Source organism: Ranitomeya variabilis, chromosome 3, assembly GCF_051348905.1.
Source record: "Ranitomeya variabilis isolate aRanVar5 chromosome 3, aRanVar5.hap1, whole genome shotgun sequence".
NCBI classification, from domain to species: Eukaryota; Metazoa; Chordata; class Amphibia; order Anura; family Dendrobatidae; genus Ranitomeya; species Ranitomeya variabilis.
In genome coordinates this window covers 167,594,726-167,610,271 of record NC_135234.1, presented here as the reverse complement: position 1 = coordinate 167,610,271, position 15,546 = coordinate 167,594,726, and the positions used below count along the sequence as shown (strand labels likewise).

General features: G+C 41.7%; 1 protein-coding gene across 2 annotated transcripts in view; it reads right to left on the bottom strand.

Moving 5' to 3' along the window:
* The window catches only part of CCDC80 (coiled-coil domain containing 80), a 174,962-nt gene that overhangs the window by 92,748 nt on the left and 66,668 nt on the right, over positions 1-15,546 (bottom strand). For both annotated transcript variants that reach the window (XR_013223771.1, XM_077294830.1), the window contains exon 4: positions 5,494-5,630. Coding sequence is in view for 1 of the 2 variants with exons in the window: in XM_077294830.1 (XP_077150945.1) it covers positions 5,494-5,630 (137 nt within the window). In the remaining variant the exon portion in view is untranslated. The remainder of the gene's footprint in view (positions 1-5,493; positions 5,631-15,546) is intronic.

Sequence of the window (15,546 nt, the reverse complement as noted above, 5' to 3'; positions counted from 1 at the left end):
GCGCACATCAAAGCGGGGGTCCCGACATGTGACGTACTATACCGTCACATGTCGGGAAGGGGATTTTATATTATATTTTTGTATTTTAATTGGGTAGTTTAGGACGTCAATTATATGGTCCTTATATATATCTTCAATTCTTTTCTTTCTTCTTTTTGATTGTTTGCTATTTAAATGGTAGGACACGCTCTGTGTACATTATCCAAATGCATGGTTTGATAATCGCTATTCCAAAGCATCAGCTCCTACTATTTGTCATCGCGGGCTGTCAGGTGGAGCGCGCTGACCCGTATCTACCCGACCGCAGACTCAGAAACCTTCGGTCTCTAGAGTCAGCTGATGGGCACGTGAGCTGTATAGCTCTAGCATGCTGCATCGGCGTCTCACCTGACCGAGGATGATGAGTCATCAGATAGCGGCGGGGGAATGTCCTGGCGTGCCGGATCACCTCGGCAACCACCGATCACATGCACCGTGAGATAGAATGGCTATTGGATGCAGCGCGCTATAAGAGACTTCACTTCCCTCTTCCCCGACACGCCCCCTGAAGAAGTTGTGGCACGAAACGCGCGTCGGGGTAACAGGGACCGGACACTCCTTGCACAGCAATGTAAGCATAACAATTTCTATTGTAAGATTCTTTGTAGGACTTTGTCCACGGTATTTCACAAACCCTATGATTTAGTCAAGGATGTTTTGTAGTGGAGACACTTTATTCAGTGGCAAATATGTACAATATAACTAGCGGCTGCAGCACATAGGATCATACCCTCCATTTTTTGACAGAGAACTATTCACTATTGCAGGGATTTATTGATTACTGGTGCCTAGCCTTGTCCGTGTACTTAGAGCCATATTCTTTGCTGATTTTGAGGAGTAGTCTGTCGGTCCCTTTGTCTATTTGAGATATTCCGGTTGACAATTATTTGTATTGTATTTTAAAGATATTTATATGTTAAATAAAAAGATTGTTTTAAAATATAAAAAGTATGTGTGCTTTCTGTGTCACTGCTCGAGTGAGTTATTAGTGACACGGACGGAGATTTATATAGTGTTAGCATACACGAATATTGGATCACCCTTATCTGATTACATGATGGGTCACTAGTTGGAAAGTAAGCAGACTTCAGAGCAAAAGGCAATTTGGTTGCTTTGCAAACTGTGTCCTAATAAATACAAGAATGGATGGCGAACAAGCAGTTGACCGTCAGTGGCCTGAGGATGACAGAGATGTGCTGTGTATGAAATGGGACTTTAACTTTTCTATGTGCATTGTCGCCTAACAAGTGATAGCTGAACTATATCGTCAGTTCAAATGATTAGCCCTGTAGAATCTGCTGGGGCTGTGGAAAATGTCAACTCAGTTGCCAACCAGTGATGTTTGAAGGTGCTGAGGCCAAGTCTGACGGGGAAGCTGAAGTTTGTTCCTGTTCTGGGAGGATGCCTGTGAACTGTTATTGACGTGGCCTAGATGTTTAGCCTTGTATTACTGGATACTAGACTGTGTGGAGTAAATGGTGCAAGGAATAGCCTGGATAGAAACAGGGTTCAAGTGTAGGGCTACCGTATAAGTGTTAGAGCATAAGATATGAAGTGTGTGCTGTGAGATTGCAAATTACAGGTGTGAGGATGGTGGACAGTGCTGTTGCGTTTCTGCAACTGAAGACACCAATTGCATTATGTGTATTGTGTAGTGTAATATCTTCCTTCTTTGTATATATTGTGATTTAATGTGCCATGTGAAATGTAGTATTTTCCTGTGTGATGTTAGACATGTACAGTATAGGTAGTGTAAGATGTAGATAGTTGATTGTAGTATAGGTGGTGATGATAGGGTGTGTTTGAATAGAGTTAGTGTTGGGACCAACAATGGGAGGGGTTAGTTTTAGGGAAAGTGACTGAGTTCCTGTTAGTTAGATAAATAGGGTCCTCTCTCCTCCTGTTCCAGTTGTGACTTGTATTGTTCAAGATTATTGTACTTGTTTTTATTATGTACACCCCTCCTCACATGTAAAGCGCCATGGAAAAAATGGCGCTATGATAATAAATAATAGTAATAATAATAATAATATGGTCTGCAATGTACAGTGTGCAGAGCTGCATGAATGTGTGATCCTAAGTGAGAGAAGACTAAAAACGAGGGATAGTGTGATCCTGAAGAGAAGTGACTGACGAGACAGATTGGCCTTCCAGAGAACTGTCCTTGGATAGGATGCAGAGTAAATAACCAAAAAGCTTGTAACGCAGAAGGTAATGGAGCTAAGCAGGACTGAGTACGACAAACTAGTGGGGTCCCAAGAGCAATGGTTCCAGGGTGCCAGTAGTGGAAGAAATAGGATGAGGAAGCGAAGAACAAGTAAGGAGACTTGCTGATCAGGACAGTAGCATTAAAGCTGAGTTGTGGCGGAGTAGAGAAAAACAGTGTGCATCACCAGCCCTGAGGTAAACTACAGAGGAAGGATATTGAAAGTGAAAAATGCTTTATACTGTAAAGGAAATGTCCATAAGACATTGTACCCACTATCCCTTTTATATAACCTTTACCAAGTTATCATTCTGTAAAGAGGTACGGAAGTCCCTCTCATTGAACTGTAAAATGCATGGTCCTGGTCAGCCTACACAACCAGCCCTGCATGGGCATAATGCCTTCACAGCACAAATCTACCCAACCAGCCAGGACCCACATTTTCATGTAACGCGTCGGGGCGTAAAAACAAACAAGCACCGCCCCACACAGTACTGCAGGGATTAGAACATTAGAGAAGCAAACGCCTTGTAGAATAAAATCATTGAGACTCAGGGGCAGTAATAGGGGACAGACAGGGCCCTGAAAAGATGGGTATGGGAACAGACTTAGAGCCCTATGCGTTATGGCTGCATTGTTTCTGCACTGACTGACTCTTGACAAGTGGTAAGAATGCAGAGTTTTGTCTAAGGCACTCACTGGCGTGCAGAAATAATTATACTTTTTGTGGCGTTTCAATTTTCAGTAGCCAGAAGCCATTTTGTCCTACTTTACGTTTTGATTTCTTTTGCGCTGTGATGTTACATGCTACATGGTTACGAAGCACTGGGCACACTGGGCAAGTCAATGTAACTGAGCTGCTAAGGAATAGGAAAAATGACACAATAACCTTACAAACTATGTACTACTAGATTGTGGCCCGATTCTAACGCATCAGGTATTCTAGAATATGCATGTCCCCTTAGTATATGGACAATGATGATTCCAGAATTCGCGGCAGACTGTGCCCATCGCTGATTGGTTGAGGCAACCTTTATTACATCGTCGCCATGGCAACCATTATGACATCTACGAAGATACTGTGCCCGTCGCTGATTGGTCAAGGCCTGGCGGCCTCGACGAATCAGAGACGCGGGATTTCCAGGACAGACAGACAGACAGAAAAACCTTTAGACAATTATATATATAGATGTTTAAAAAAAATACAGATTTAAGTCAGCTTCAAAGATTGATGTAGTTTTAATTAGACTCTGTAGGGCTCTGAAAAGAAGATGAAAACCCTTAACTTTCCATTATTATATGCTGTAAAATACAGCAAAAGAGTTTTCAGCAACTAAATTATCGACCTTTTGTCTCTGGCAGATTCTGCTGGACCATGTGTACGGGATGTGGTCAGCACTACAAGGGAGCTTGAGTTCCCCAGCTGGGACATGGTTGCTATACCTCCATCTCCATGGTTGCGCTATTTTTTTAAATCTCCCGTCCAGAATCTTACAGCACAACTCACACTCTTTGAATCACTGTGTGTCTCTTTTATGGCTCCTATGCACATGTTTGCCCTGGTCTACAGCATTTTATTTGTGAGAAAAGCATAAACTCCAGTACAAGTTTTGTCCAAGCCAGAGTAAGGGAACTAGGAATATGTGGACTTAAAGAAGCATTTCCACTCCCATCACAATTGTTTTCCTCTTAGTATATTGCAATCATCATATTATATAGCACTGGGTATTTACAATTGCTCATTTGGCCTTTTTACCCAGCTAATTCTTCTCTTTTCCATTAGGTATATGACATCACATGATTAAAAACTGACTATATGAATCCTTCTAAGCTCTATGTAGAAACAGGAGGTAGATTGTCTCTGTGCAAGTCATGGACATGCCGGGACAAGAGACTTTCTGTTTCTACATAGAGCACTGTAACTAGAATAATTAACTGAGTAGAAAGGTGGAATGAGCAATTGTAAGTACACAGTGATATATAATATGATGATCGTAATATAGTAAGGGGATAAAAACTTTGTTGAGAATGCTTCTTTAATCACTCACTTTGACTCATAAGCTGTCATTGTTCAGATTCTTCCAAGCTCCAGCTTTATGGTTAGCCAAATGTACACCACCTAATTAATCTTCATCCATCTGTTATCTTAAGCTTTATTCACCCATCAGCATTCATTGTCCGTGTGCTGTCCATCTTTTTCACACTGACACATTTTATTTTAAGGGGCTAATCAAATGTCAGTTTTGTTTCTGCTGATGGATGGTCAAGTCAATGGGTTAGTGAACAAAATGGCTATCACACTAATGGTATCCACATTATGTCTGCTTTTCATTGGCTGGTCGCCAGAAGCTTGGAAAACATCCATTTTTTTGTGTATGAAATAGAAATGGAAAACACAGAGATAGGAAATCTGGACACATGGATCAAAAATGGATGAAAACGGATCCAGTGTACTGATGAAAAACAATTTTTTTTCTGGTGGATTGAACCCCCCCCACTAATAATAGAATAAGGCTTTAATGATGCTACACGTGCCTGGAATGTTCACCCTTGTACTAGACAGTGGGAATGAACATAGATCTAAGGCTCCACATTGTTCAATTGGTTATTTCATAAAAAAATAGTGAAGTAAAACACTGAGATAATCTGCAAAAGTTACTACACTTTATAAGGTCTCCTTTTTAAACAAAAATGTATATTACGCCATTATTGGGTTATAACCTGTTATTAGATATATGACATACTGTTCATTGTGATTTCCTCGGTTTGACCCTGCAAATAAGCAGCAGTTTTGGCCTTTTGACAAGAATTTCCTGTTACCCACCAGTGGATTTTTATCTTCACACCGAGGAATTTTAAACAGAGCGTCTTTTATTACAGAGGTGGTATGTCATGTATGACACGGTACATGTAAGTTAGAACATGCCTCCAGCTGTTGTCTGCAGTACTTTTGAAGATGTACTAAGAGTAGACATTTCAGTAGATTTACTGGATGTCATATGTGGCTACATTCAACTGGGGCAATTTTTTATTCTGAATTTTTTACAACTGTACTATTTATGTATAAAGGGTTTGTAGAGATTCACGGAAACACTGCTGGATACAGATCTAGTGCAGATCTGTGGGAAAACATTTTTTTAATAGAATCTCCTAGGTGTGCTCATATCTTTAGCATCCCAAGTCAATAATAATTACAGCAACATAATTATATTACAAACACTGCAGATAAAATGGAAACATCTACTTACCTTTACCCTCATATCTAAATCTGTCAGTACCATGAAGAAATCATTGTAAGTCATTCCATACTCTTTTCTTAATTCTGTAATCAGCTCGCGGTCCAGTAAGTCATCATCTCCAACTACCTTCATTGGTTTTTCATTATCTAAAGCAATATAGAACAGTATCAAAATGTTTCTTCCTTGTCATAATCTAATTTAAAGTAAATCTGTCATCAGTTTTTTGCTACCACAAAAGAAAGCAGCATAGTGTAGGTGTGGATACCCTGATTCCAGTGATGTATCACTTACAGGGCTGCGTACTGCCATTTTGTTTTATCTGCTGCAGATCTAGCAGTTCTCTGAATGCTGAGCTCTGTATAACTCCTCCCACACCACTGATTGACAGCTTTCTGTGTGCACTGTGCATAGGCATAAAGATGCCAATCAGTGATTGGAGTGAAGGGCTTCAACAATATGCTAATTTTAAATTGGGTAGCAAAAAATTCCTGTGTGCATAGCGTTTTATTTTATAACGCAGCAGTTTGTCAATCACATTTTACCTTCCTTAGGGAAAAAGATGGAAGGGATGTGACAGTCACTTTTCCATAGTCTCCTCTCCCCACGGTTCGACTCTCCCACCAGAGTACAGAATTCTGTAGTGAACCAAAGCTTGACACAACATCTAGTCCCTAGTACAACACCAGGCAAAAAAGGACTAGCCAAGGATAACCTTATTTATTTATGATTTATCAATTAATTTCTTTCATTTGGTGTCTATTTCTCTGGGGTTATTTTATTAAAAAAAATCTGAGCTTATTGATGTCAGGTGCAATGATTATAACAAAGTTTATGCTACAAATAGAAAGGTTTCCCTCTCTGGTTGTCTGTGGTATACTTTTCTTCATTAGTCGTGTAACAGAGATTTGACTGTGCCAGCTTGAATTAGTATATATGGGAAGCCAGAATTACCCAGGTAATAGCAAACATTCAATATTCAAGTTATCTCTGAAAGTTTCTTCTATAAGCATTTCTTTTTAGTACATAATAATAGGTCCAAAAAGATGAACTTATTTGACATTATGACCCCATATATAACATTTTTAATATACAAGTATATTTATTTTATTTTTTTAGCAAATTGATCAATTAATGCATATTGGTTTTATTTTAATTGGAGTCTTTCAAAAGTATGGTATCTACTCCTAAGCAGTCTATATGGGCACGCAGGTCATGAAAAGTTGAATAAAATGATACCTTGAGATCTATGATGTCTTATTCCAGAAAATACACATTTTTTCTTAATAAGTAACTGAGCTGCTAAGATCTATGGGACGGACATAGATCTTTTTGAGTTGGAGTTATTAATGTGAGACATGTAATGACTGGCAATCTTCTCTCCTGATCTCCCTGCAGAGCTGTGCCTGATTACAACTAACACAGTACAGCAGAACTGAGCTTTGTCTCATTATAAACACATCTGCAGCTGCATCTCTTCTCATAGTGCTGTTAGCTCTGCTGAAGAGCTGTGCCTGATTACAACTAGCATTTCCACAGCTTTCATCTCACAGGCAGCTGGAGTTGAGCACAGTTCATCTGATAACACTGTTAGAGGAGAGCTACAACTGCAAATGTATTTTTAAAGAGACAAAGTTCAGCTCTGCTGTACTGTTTTAGTTATGATGACACACAGCTCTGCAGTGAGACCAGGAGCAAATACATCAGTCATTACATGTCTCGCACCAGTAACTTCTTTTTTAATTTAAAATAAGCTCTGGAGGCAGATTTTCAGGGAAATCTTTGTCTGGCCCATAGATCTTAAAGGAAATCTTTAAGCAAACATTTGCTCTATGATCTGAGTGCACCATAATGCCAAGCAATAAATCCTGATTAATGGGATCTATCACTTCCATGGATTAGCTGGACTGCTGTGGTGGAGGTCCACAAAGTACGGGAAGGCTGTAAGAAGACAGCAAAATATTTTCACGTTGCCCTTAGAGAGAGATAAATCAGAATCCCCGCTTGACTGCAGAATACTAAAATAGCCATGCATGCAAGACGACCCAGGAATCTCATAGAACTGGAAGAATTATCCAAGGAAGAATAGATGAAAATCCCTCAAACAAAAATTGAAAGACTCATTGAAACAGTGTTTACAAGCTGTGATACTTGCAAAAGTTGGGGCTACTAGGTACTAACCATGTAGGGTGCCCAAACTTTTACATCAGCTCATTTTCCTTTTCGTAATTTTTAAAATGCAAAAAAATTATTTATTTATTTTTTATTTAAATTTCAAAGGAAATGTGTCATGTCCAACTTGGGGCCTTTTATTTTATCTTCTAATTGCTTAATTGTTCACAATTACAGTACTTTTGACCAGAGGTGCCCAAACTTTTACATACCACTGTATATTATGCTGCTATCAGATTAAATAGCAACAACCTGCTGATAGACTCCATTTAACAGTTTAATTGCATATAAAAAAAAAGTGGATTTTTCCGGAATAAGACCTAGGATCGGGCATATCAAGGTATCATTTTAGTTAACTTCCTATGACCTACGTGCCCATATAAATGGCTTAGGAGGGTTGATCCTACTGACAGAGTCCCTTTTAAGTTCATAATTAATTATGATACAGTTTGCTGAAAAAATGAAGTGGCCTCATTTGTATGTAATGTGTGGGACTCATCACAAGAGTGAATCATCAGAATTATGACTAGTAAGTGTTGTGAAGTGGGCACTGGAGCAGAGGAGCAGTAGACTTAAGGGCAGTAATTATAAAAATAACTTATCCATATTTTCAAAGTGTTTTAATGGATTTTAAATATTTAATTGAAATTTAAAAGAAATTATGTGACCGCAAATGAAAAACATATTTATTCTGCCATTGTTTTCAGTTTATAGCGAGAATGATGTCTAGCTTTGGCAGTCAATCATCCTTCTCAAGCCATAGTCAGGCAAAGCGCATGGATTTACATAGTAATTAGAAGCACGTGGATTGACAAAGTGATAGAACTGCAATCAAATTGTTAACACACTTTTTCCTACAGTGACTCGTATACTTAATTTTACCAAACACAAAATAATTAATATTCTTTAATGAACTCCAAGAATTTTTTTGTGTGAAAACACTTACACGTTAATTATTGCTACATTGGTTCAAGTATTCAGTCTCCCAAGGAGAATATACCATTAGATATTATAGATTTCCCATGGCGGCGAAACTGTATGCAGGAGGAATTGACTGGAACATCAGGTTGTACGTTTGTCATTCTTCTCTGTTTTTTAAATCTATGTGTTATGACCCCAATGGCGAGGGTCTCAGAGGAACGTGGAAGTCTGCAGAATACAAAAATCCAGCTCATAGGGCAGTGGTAACTGGGTTGACCATATATCTACTCCTAACGCCAACACTAGAAGTAGCCGGGGATCATTCCTACGTTGATTCTAGATGACACGCGCCAGCCGGAGAATCTAGCTACCCCTAGTAGAGGAAAACAAAGACCTTTCTTGCCTCCAGAGAAGGGGACCCCAAAGCTGGATAGAAGCCCCCCACAAATAATGACGGTGAGGTAAGAGGAAATGACAAACACAGAAATGAACCAGGTTTAGCACAGAGAGGCCCGCTTACTGATAGCAGAATAAAGAAAGGTAACTTATATGGTCAACAAAAACCCTATCAAAATCCACACTGGAAATTCAAGAACCCCCGAACCGTCTAACGGTCCGGGGGGAGAACACCAGCCCCCTAGAGCTTCCAGCAAAGGTCAGGATATAGATTTGGAACAAGCTGGACAAAAATACAAAACCAAAACAAATAGCAAAAAGCAAAAGGCAGACTTAGCTGATATAACTGGAACCAGGATCAGTAGACAAGAGCACAGCAGACTAGCTCTGATAACTACGTTGCCAGGCATAGAACTGAAGGTCCAGGGAGCTTATATAGCAACACCCCTAACTAACGACCCAGGTGCGGATAAAAGGAATGATAGAAAAACCAGAGTCAAAAAACTAGTAACCACTAGAGGGAGCAAAAAGCAAATTCACAACAGTACCCCCCCCTTAGTGAGGGGTCACCGAACCCTCACCACGACCACCAGGGCGATCAGGATGAGCGGCATGAAAGGCACGAACTAAATCGGCCGCATGAACATCAGAGGCGACCACCCAGGAATTATCCTCCTGACCATAGCCCTTCCACTTGACCAGGTACTGAAGCCTCCGCCTGGAGAGGCGAGAATCCAAGATCTTCTCCACCACGTACTCCAACTCGCCCTCAACCAACACCGGAGCAGGAGGCTCAGCAGAAGGAACTACAGGCACAATGTACCGCCGCAACAAGGACCTATGAAATACATTATGAATAGCAAACGACACAGGAAGATCCAGACGAAAAGATACAGGATTAAGGATTTCCACTATCTTGTAAGGCCCAATAAAACGAGGTTTAAATTTGGGAGAGGAGACCTTCATAGGAACAAAGCGGGAAGAAAGCCATACCAAATCCCCAACGCGTAGTCGGGGACCCACACCGCGGCGGCGGTTGGCAAAGCGCTGAGCCTTCTCCTGTGACAACTTCAAGTTGTCCACCACATGATTCCAGATCTGCTGCAACCTATCCACCACAGAATCCACCCCAGGACAGTCAGAAGGCTCCACATGACCCGAAGAAAAGCGAGGATGGAAACCAGAGTTGCAGAAAAAAGGCGAAACCAAGGTGGCGGAACTAGCCCGATTATTAAGGGCAAACTCAGCCAACGGCAAGAATGTCACCCAATCGTCCTGATCAGCAGAGACAAAACACCTCAAATAAGCCTCCAAAGTCTGATTGGTTCGCTCCGTCTGTCCATTAGTCTGAGGATGGAAAGCAGACGAAAACGACAAATCAATGCCCATCCTACTACAAAAGGATCGCCAGAACCTGGAAACGAACTGGGATCCTCTGTCTGACACAATATTCTCAGGGATGCCGTGCAAACGAACCACGTTCTGGAAAAACACAGGAACCAGATCGGAAGAGGAAGGCAGCTTAGGCAAAGGAACCAAATGGACCATCTTGGAGAAGCGATCACATATCACCCAGATAACGGACATGCCCTGAGATAGCGGAAGATCAGAAATGAAATCCATGGAGATATGTGTCCAAGGTCTCTTCGGGACAGGCAAGGGCAAGAGCAAACCGCTGGCACGAGAACAGCAAGGCTTAGCTCGAGCACAAGTCCCACAGGACTGCACAAATGACCGCACATCCCTTGACAAGGAAGGCCACCAAAAGGACCTGGCCACCAGATCTCTGGTGCCAAAAATTCCCGGGTGACCTGCCAACACCGAGGAATGAACCTCGGAAATGACTCTGCTGGTCCACTTATCCGGGACAAACAGTCTGTCAGGTGGACAAGACTCAGGCCTATCAGCCTGAAATCTCTGCAACACACGTCGCAGATCCGGAGAAATAGCTGACAAGATAACTCCATCTTTAAGAATACCAACAGGATCAGTGACTCCAGGAGCATCAGGCACAAAGCTCCTAGAAAGAGCATCGGCCTTCACATTCTTTGAACCTGGTAAATACGAGACAACAAAATCAAAGCGGGAGAAAAACAATGACCAGCGAGCCTGTCGCGGATTAAGGCGTTTAGCAGACTCGAGATACATCAGATTTTTGTGATCAGTCAAGACCACCACACGATGCTTAGCACCCTCGAGCCAATGACGCCACTCCTCAAATGCCCATTTCATGGCCAACAACTCCCGATTGCCCACATCATAATTTCGCTCGGCAGGCGAAAACTTCCTAGAGAAAAAGGCACAAGGTTTCATAACAGAGCAACCAGGGCCTCTCTGCGACAAAACGGCCCCTGCCCCAATCTCCGAAGCATCCACCTCAACCTGAAAGGGAAGTGAGACGTCAGGCTGGCACAAAACAGGCGCCGAAGTAAACCGGCGTTTCAACTCCTGGAAAGCCTCCACGGCAGCAGGAGCCCAGTTAGCTACATCGGAGCCCTTCTTGGTCATATCCGTCAAAGGTTTCACAATGCTAGAAAAATTAGCAATAAAACGACGGTAGAAGTTAGCGAAGCCCAAGAACTTCTGAAGACTCTTAACTGACGAGGGCTGAGTCCAATCAAGAATAGCTCGGACCTTGACTGGGTCCATCTCCACAGCAGAAGGGGAAAAAATGAACCCTAAAAAGGGAACCTTCTGTACACCAAAGAGACACTTTGAGCCCTTGACAAACAAAGAATTTTCACGCAAAATTTTAAAGACCAACCTGACCTGCTCCACATGCGAATCCCAATTATCAGAAAAAACCAAAATATCATCCAGATAAACAATCAAAAATTTATCCAGATACTTCCGGAAAATGTCATGCATAAAGGACTGAAAAACTGAAGGCGCATTGGAGAGCCCAAAAGGCATCACCAAGTACTCAAAATGACCTTCGGGCGTATTGAATGCGGTTTTCCATTCATCACCTTGCTTAATGCGCACAAGGTTGTACGCACCACGAAGGTCTATCTTGGTGAACCACTTGGCACCCTTAATCCGGGCAAACAAGTCAGACAACAGCGGTAAAGGATACTGAAATTTGACAGTGATCTTATTTAAAAGCCGATAATCAATACAAGGTCTCAAAGATCCGTCCTTTTTTGCCACAAAAAAGAATCCCGCACCAAGAGGGGAAGAAGACGGACGAATATGTCCTTTCTCCAGAGACTCCTTGATATATGAACGCATAGCGGTATGTTCAGGTACCGACAGATTAAACAGTCTTCCCTTAGGAAACTTACTGCCTGGGATCAAATCTATAGCACAGTCACAGTCCCTATGAGGAGGCAGTGCACTGGACTCAGACTCACTGAAGACATCCTGATAATCAGACAAATACTCCGGAACTTCCGAAGGCGTAGAAGAAGCAATAGACACAGGCAGGGAATCCCCATGAATACCACGACAGCCCCAACTTGAGACTGACATAGCCTTCCAGTCCAGGACTGGATTATGGGTCTGTAACCATGGCAGCCCTAAAACAACCAAATCATGCATTTTATGTAAAACCAGGAAACGTATCACCTCGCGGTGTTCAGGAGTCATGCACATGGTAACCTGTGTCCAATACTGCGGTTTATTTGCTGCCAATGGTGTAGCATCAATACCCCTAAGAGGAATAGGATTTTCTAATGGTTCAAGAGTAAATCCACAGCGCTTAGCAAATGAGAGATCCATGAGACTCAGGGCAGCACCTGAATCTACAAACGCCATGACAGGATAAGATGACAGTGAGCAAATCAAAGTTACAGACAGAATAAATTTAGGTTGCAAATTACCAACGGTGACAGGACTAACAACCTTAGCTATACGTTTAGAGCATGCTGAGATAACATGTGTAGAATCACCACAGTAGTAGCACAAGCCATTCCGGCGTCTATGAATTTTCCGCTCATTTCTAGTCAGGATTCTATCACATTGCATTAAATCAGGTGTCTGTTCAGACAACACCATGAGGGAATTTGCGGTTTTTCTATCACATTGCACCGAATTAGGTGTCTGTTCAGACAACACCATGAGGGAATTTGCGGTTTTGCGCTCCCGCAACCGCCGGTCAATTTGAATAGCCAGTGCCATAGTATCATTCAGACCTGTGGGAATGGGAAAACCCACCATAATATTCTTAATGGCTTCAGAAAGGCCATTTCTAAAATTAGCGGCCAGTGCACACTCGTTCCAATGTGTCAGCACGGACCATTTCCGAAATTTTTGGCAATACACTTCAGCCTCGTCCTGCCCCTGAGACATAGCCAGCAAGGCCTTTTCTGCCTGAATCTCAAGATTGGGTTCCTCATAAAGTAAACCGAGCGCCAGAAAAAACGCATCAAGATCAGCCAATGCCGGATCTCCTGGCGCCAGCGAAAAAGCCCAATCCTGAGGGTCGCCCCGTAAGAACGAAATAACAATTTTTACTTGCTGAGCAGAATCTCCAGATGAACAGGGTCTCAGGGACAAATACAATTTACAATTATTCACGAAATTCCTAAACTTAAACCTGTCTCCGGAAAACAGTTCAGGAATCGGTATTTTAGGTTCTGACCTAGGATTTCTGATAACATAGTCTTGTATGCCCTGCACACGAGTAGCCAGCTGGTCCACACTTGTAATCAAGGTCTGGACATTCATGTCTGCAGCAAGCATAGCCACTCTGAGGTAAAGGGGAAGAAGAAAAAAAAAAAAACTCAGAATCTTCTTTCTTATAATCCCTCTTCTGCAATGCATTAAACATTTAATACTGGCCTGGCAAACTGTTATGACCCCAATGGCGAGGGTCTCAGAGGAACGTGGAAGTCTGCAGAATACAAAAATCCAGCTCATAGGGCAGTGGTAACTGGGTTGACCATATATCTACTCCTAACGCCAACACTAGAAGTAGCCGGGGATCATTCCTACGTTGATTCTAGATGACACGCGCCAGCCGGAGAATCTAGCTACCCCTAGTAGAGGAAAACAAAGACCTTTCTTGCCTCCAGAGAAGGGGACCCCAAAGCTGGATAGAAGCCCCCCACAAATAATGACGGTGAGGTAAGAGGAAATGACAAACACAGAAATGAACCAGGTTTAGCACAGAGAGGCCCGCTTACTGATAGCAGAATAAAGAAAGGTAACTTATATGGTCAACAAAAACCCTATCAAAATCCACACTGGAAATTCAAGAACCCCCGAACCGTCTAACGGTCCGGGGGGAGAACACCAGCCCCCTAGAGCTTCCAGCAAAGGTCAGGATATAGATTTGGAACAAGCTGGACAAAAATACAAAACCAAAACAAATAGCAAAAAGCAAAAGGCAGACTTAGCTGATATAACTGGAACCAGGATCAGTAGACAAGAGCACAGCAGACTAGCTCTGATAACTACGTTGCCAGGCATAGAACTGAAGGTCCAGGGAGCTTATATAGCAACACCCCTAACTAACGACCCAGGTGCGGATAAAAGGAATGATAGAAAAACCAGAGTCAAAAAACTAGTAACCACTAGAGGGAGCAAAAAGCAAATTCACAACACTATGGCAGTGACATAAGAGTGTACTGCTTGACTATCTTTGTGAGTGCTATAGACTTTGAATAGAGGGGCAGGCCGCATGCATCGGCAGCTGCTCCATTTAATTCCTGCTTAACAGGGTCTTACAACCAATGATGGACATAAATCTTCCGTTCTGCTGAATTGTCATGGGCCCAAGCAGTGGAACCAACATCTTTTTAGTGATGTAGCTATCACCTTTGCATTAGCCTGAAATATCCCCCATAAAGAGAATGCGTCACTTTTAAAATGTGTCACCTAATAAAATATGTGACTTTTTCATTAATTGTTAAATAATAAAAATAACTTGTTAGGGTATGTTCACACTGGGCGTTTTGGGCCATCTGTGTATCAGTAGACATAAGCTCAATAAAAGCTAAATTCAACCATGCCTCATTGAAATGACTAAGGTAACATATGAGAATATGATGTCATTGTCTAAGCCATGACTGATTGCAACTTCCCATCATCTACTCTAAGTTTTCCTCTTGAGACTCAGACACATTCATTTTTACACCGTCATTCATGGTTGATGATGATGCATAGTTTCCATTCATTTCATAAAGAGCAGAGGGTCTCACAATGTTCCATGCACAATCATTAGAAACTATTGATATGATCTAGGAAAACATGATGACATCATCATTTTATTACTTTTATATTCCTCTTCTAGGTATAAAATATAAAGGCTGGGTGGAAGACTGAAGAATTGAAACATACAGTGTCTTTTTAATGTCTCTTTGTTCATTGTAATCTAATAAGGCTAATGTTGTTTTTCTTCTCTTTGAACAACAGTTCACAGGGGATACATAAATGAGTGTAATTCAACCTTCCTGAATGGGGAAAGGGTACATGAATCATGAGGTTGATGTGGTCTCTAGGGTAGGACACATGGTATGCAAGATCAGGTATCAAACATTTGCTTTGCAAAGTTCAGGAAGAAAAAATGGTCAAAATCAAAAGACGTGTACTGTAAAATGCATACTAATTTCCTACTACAGGGCAACGTAATAC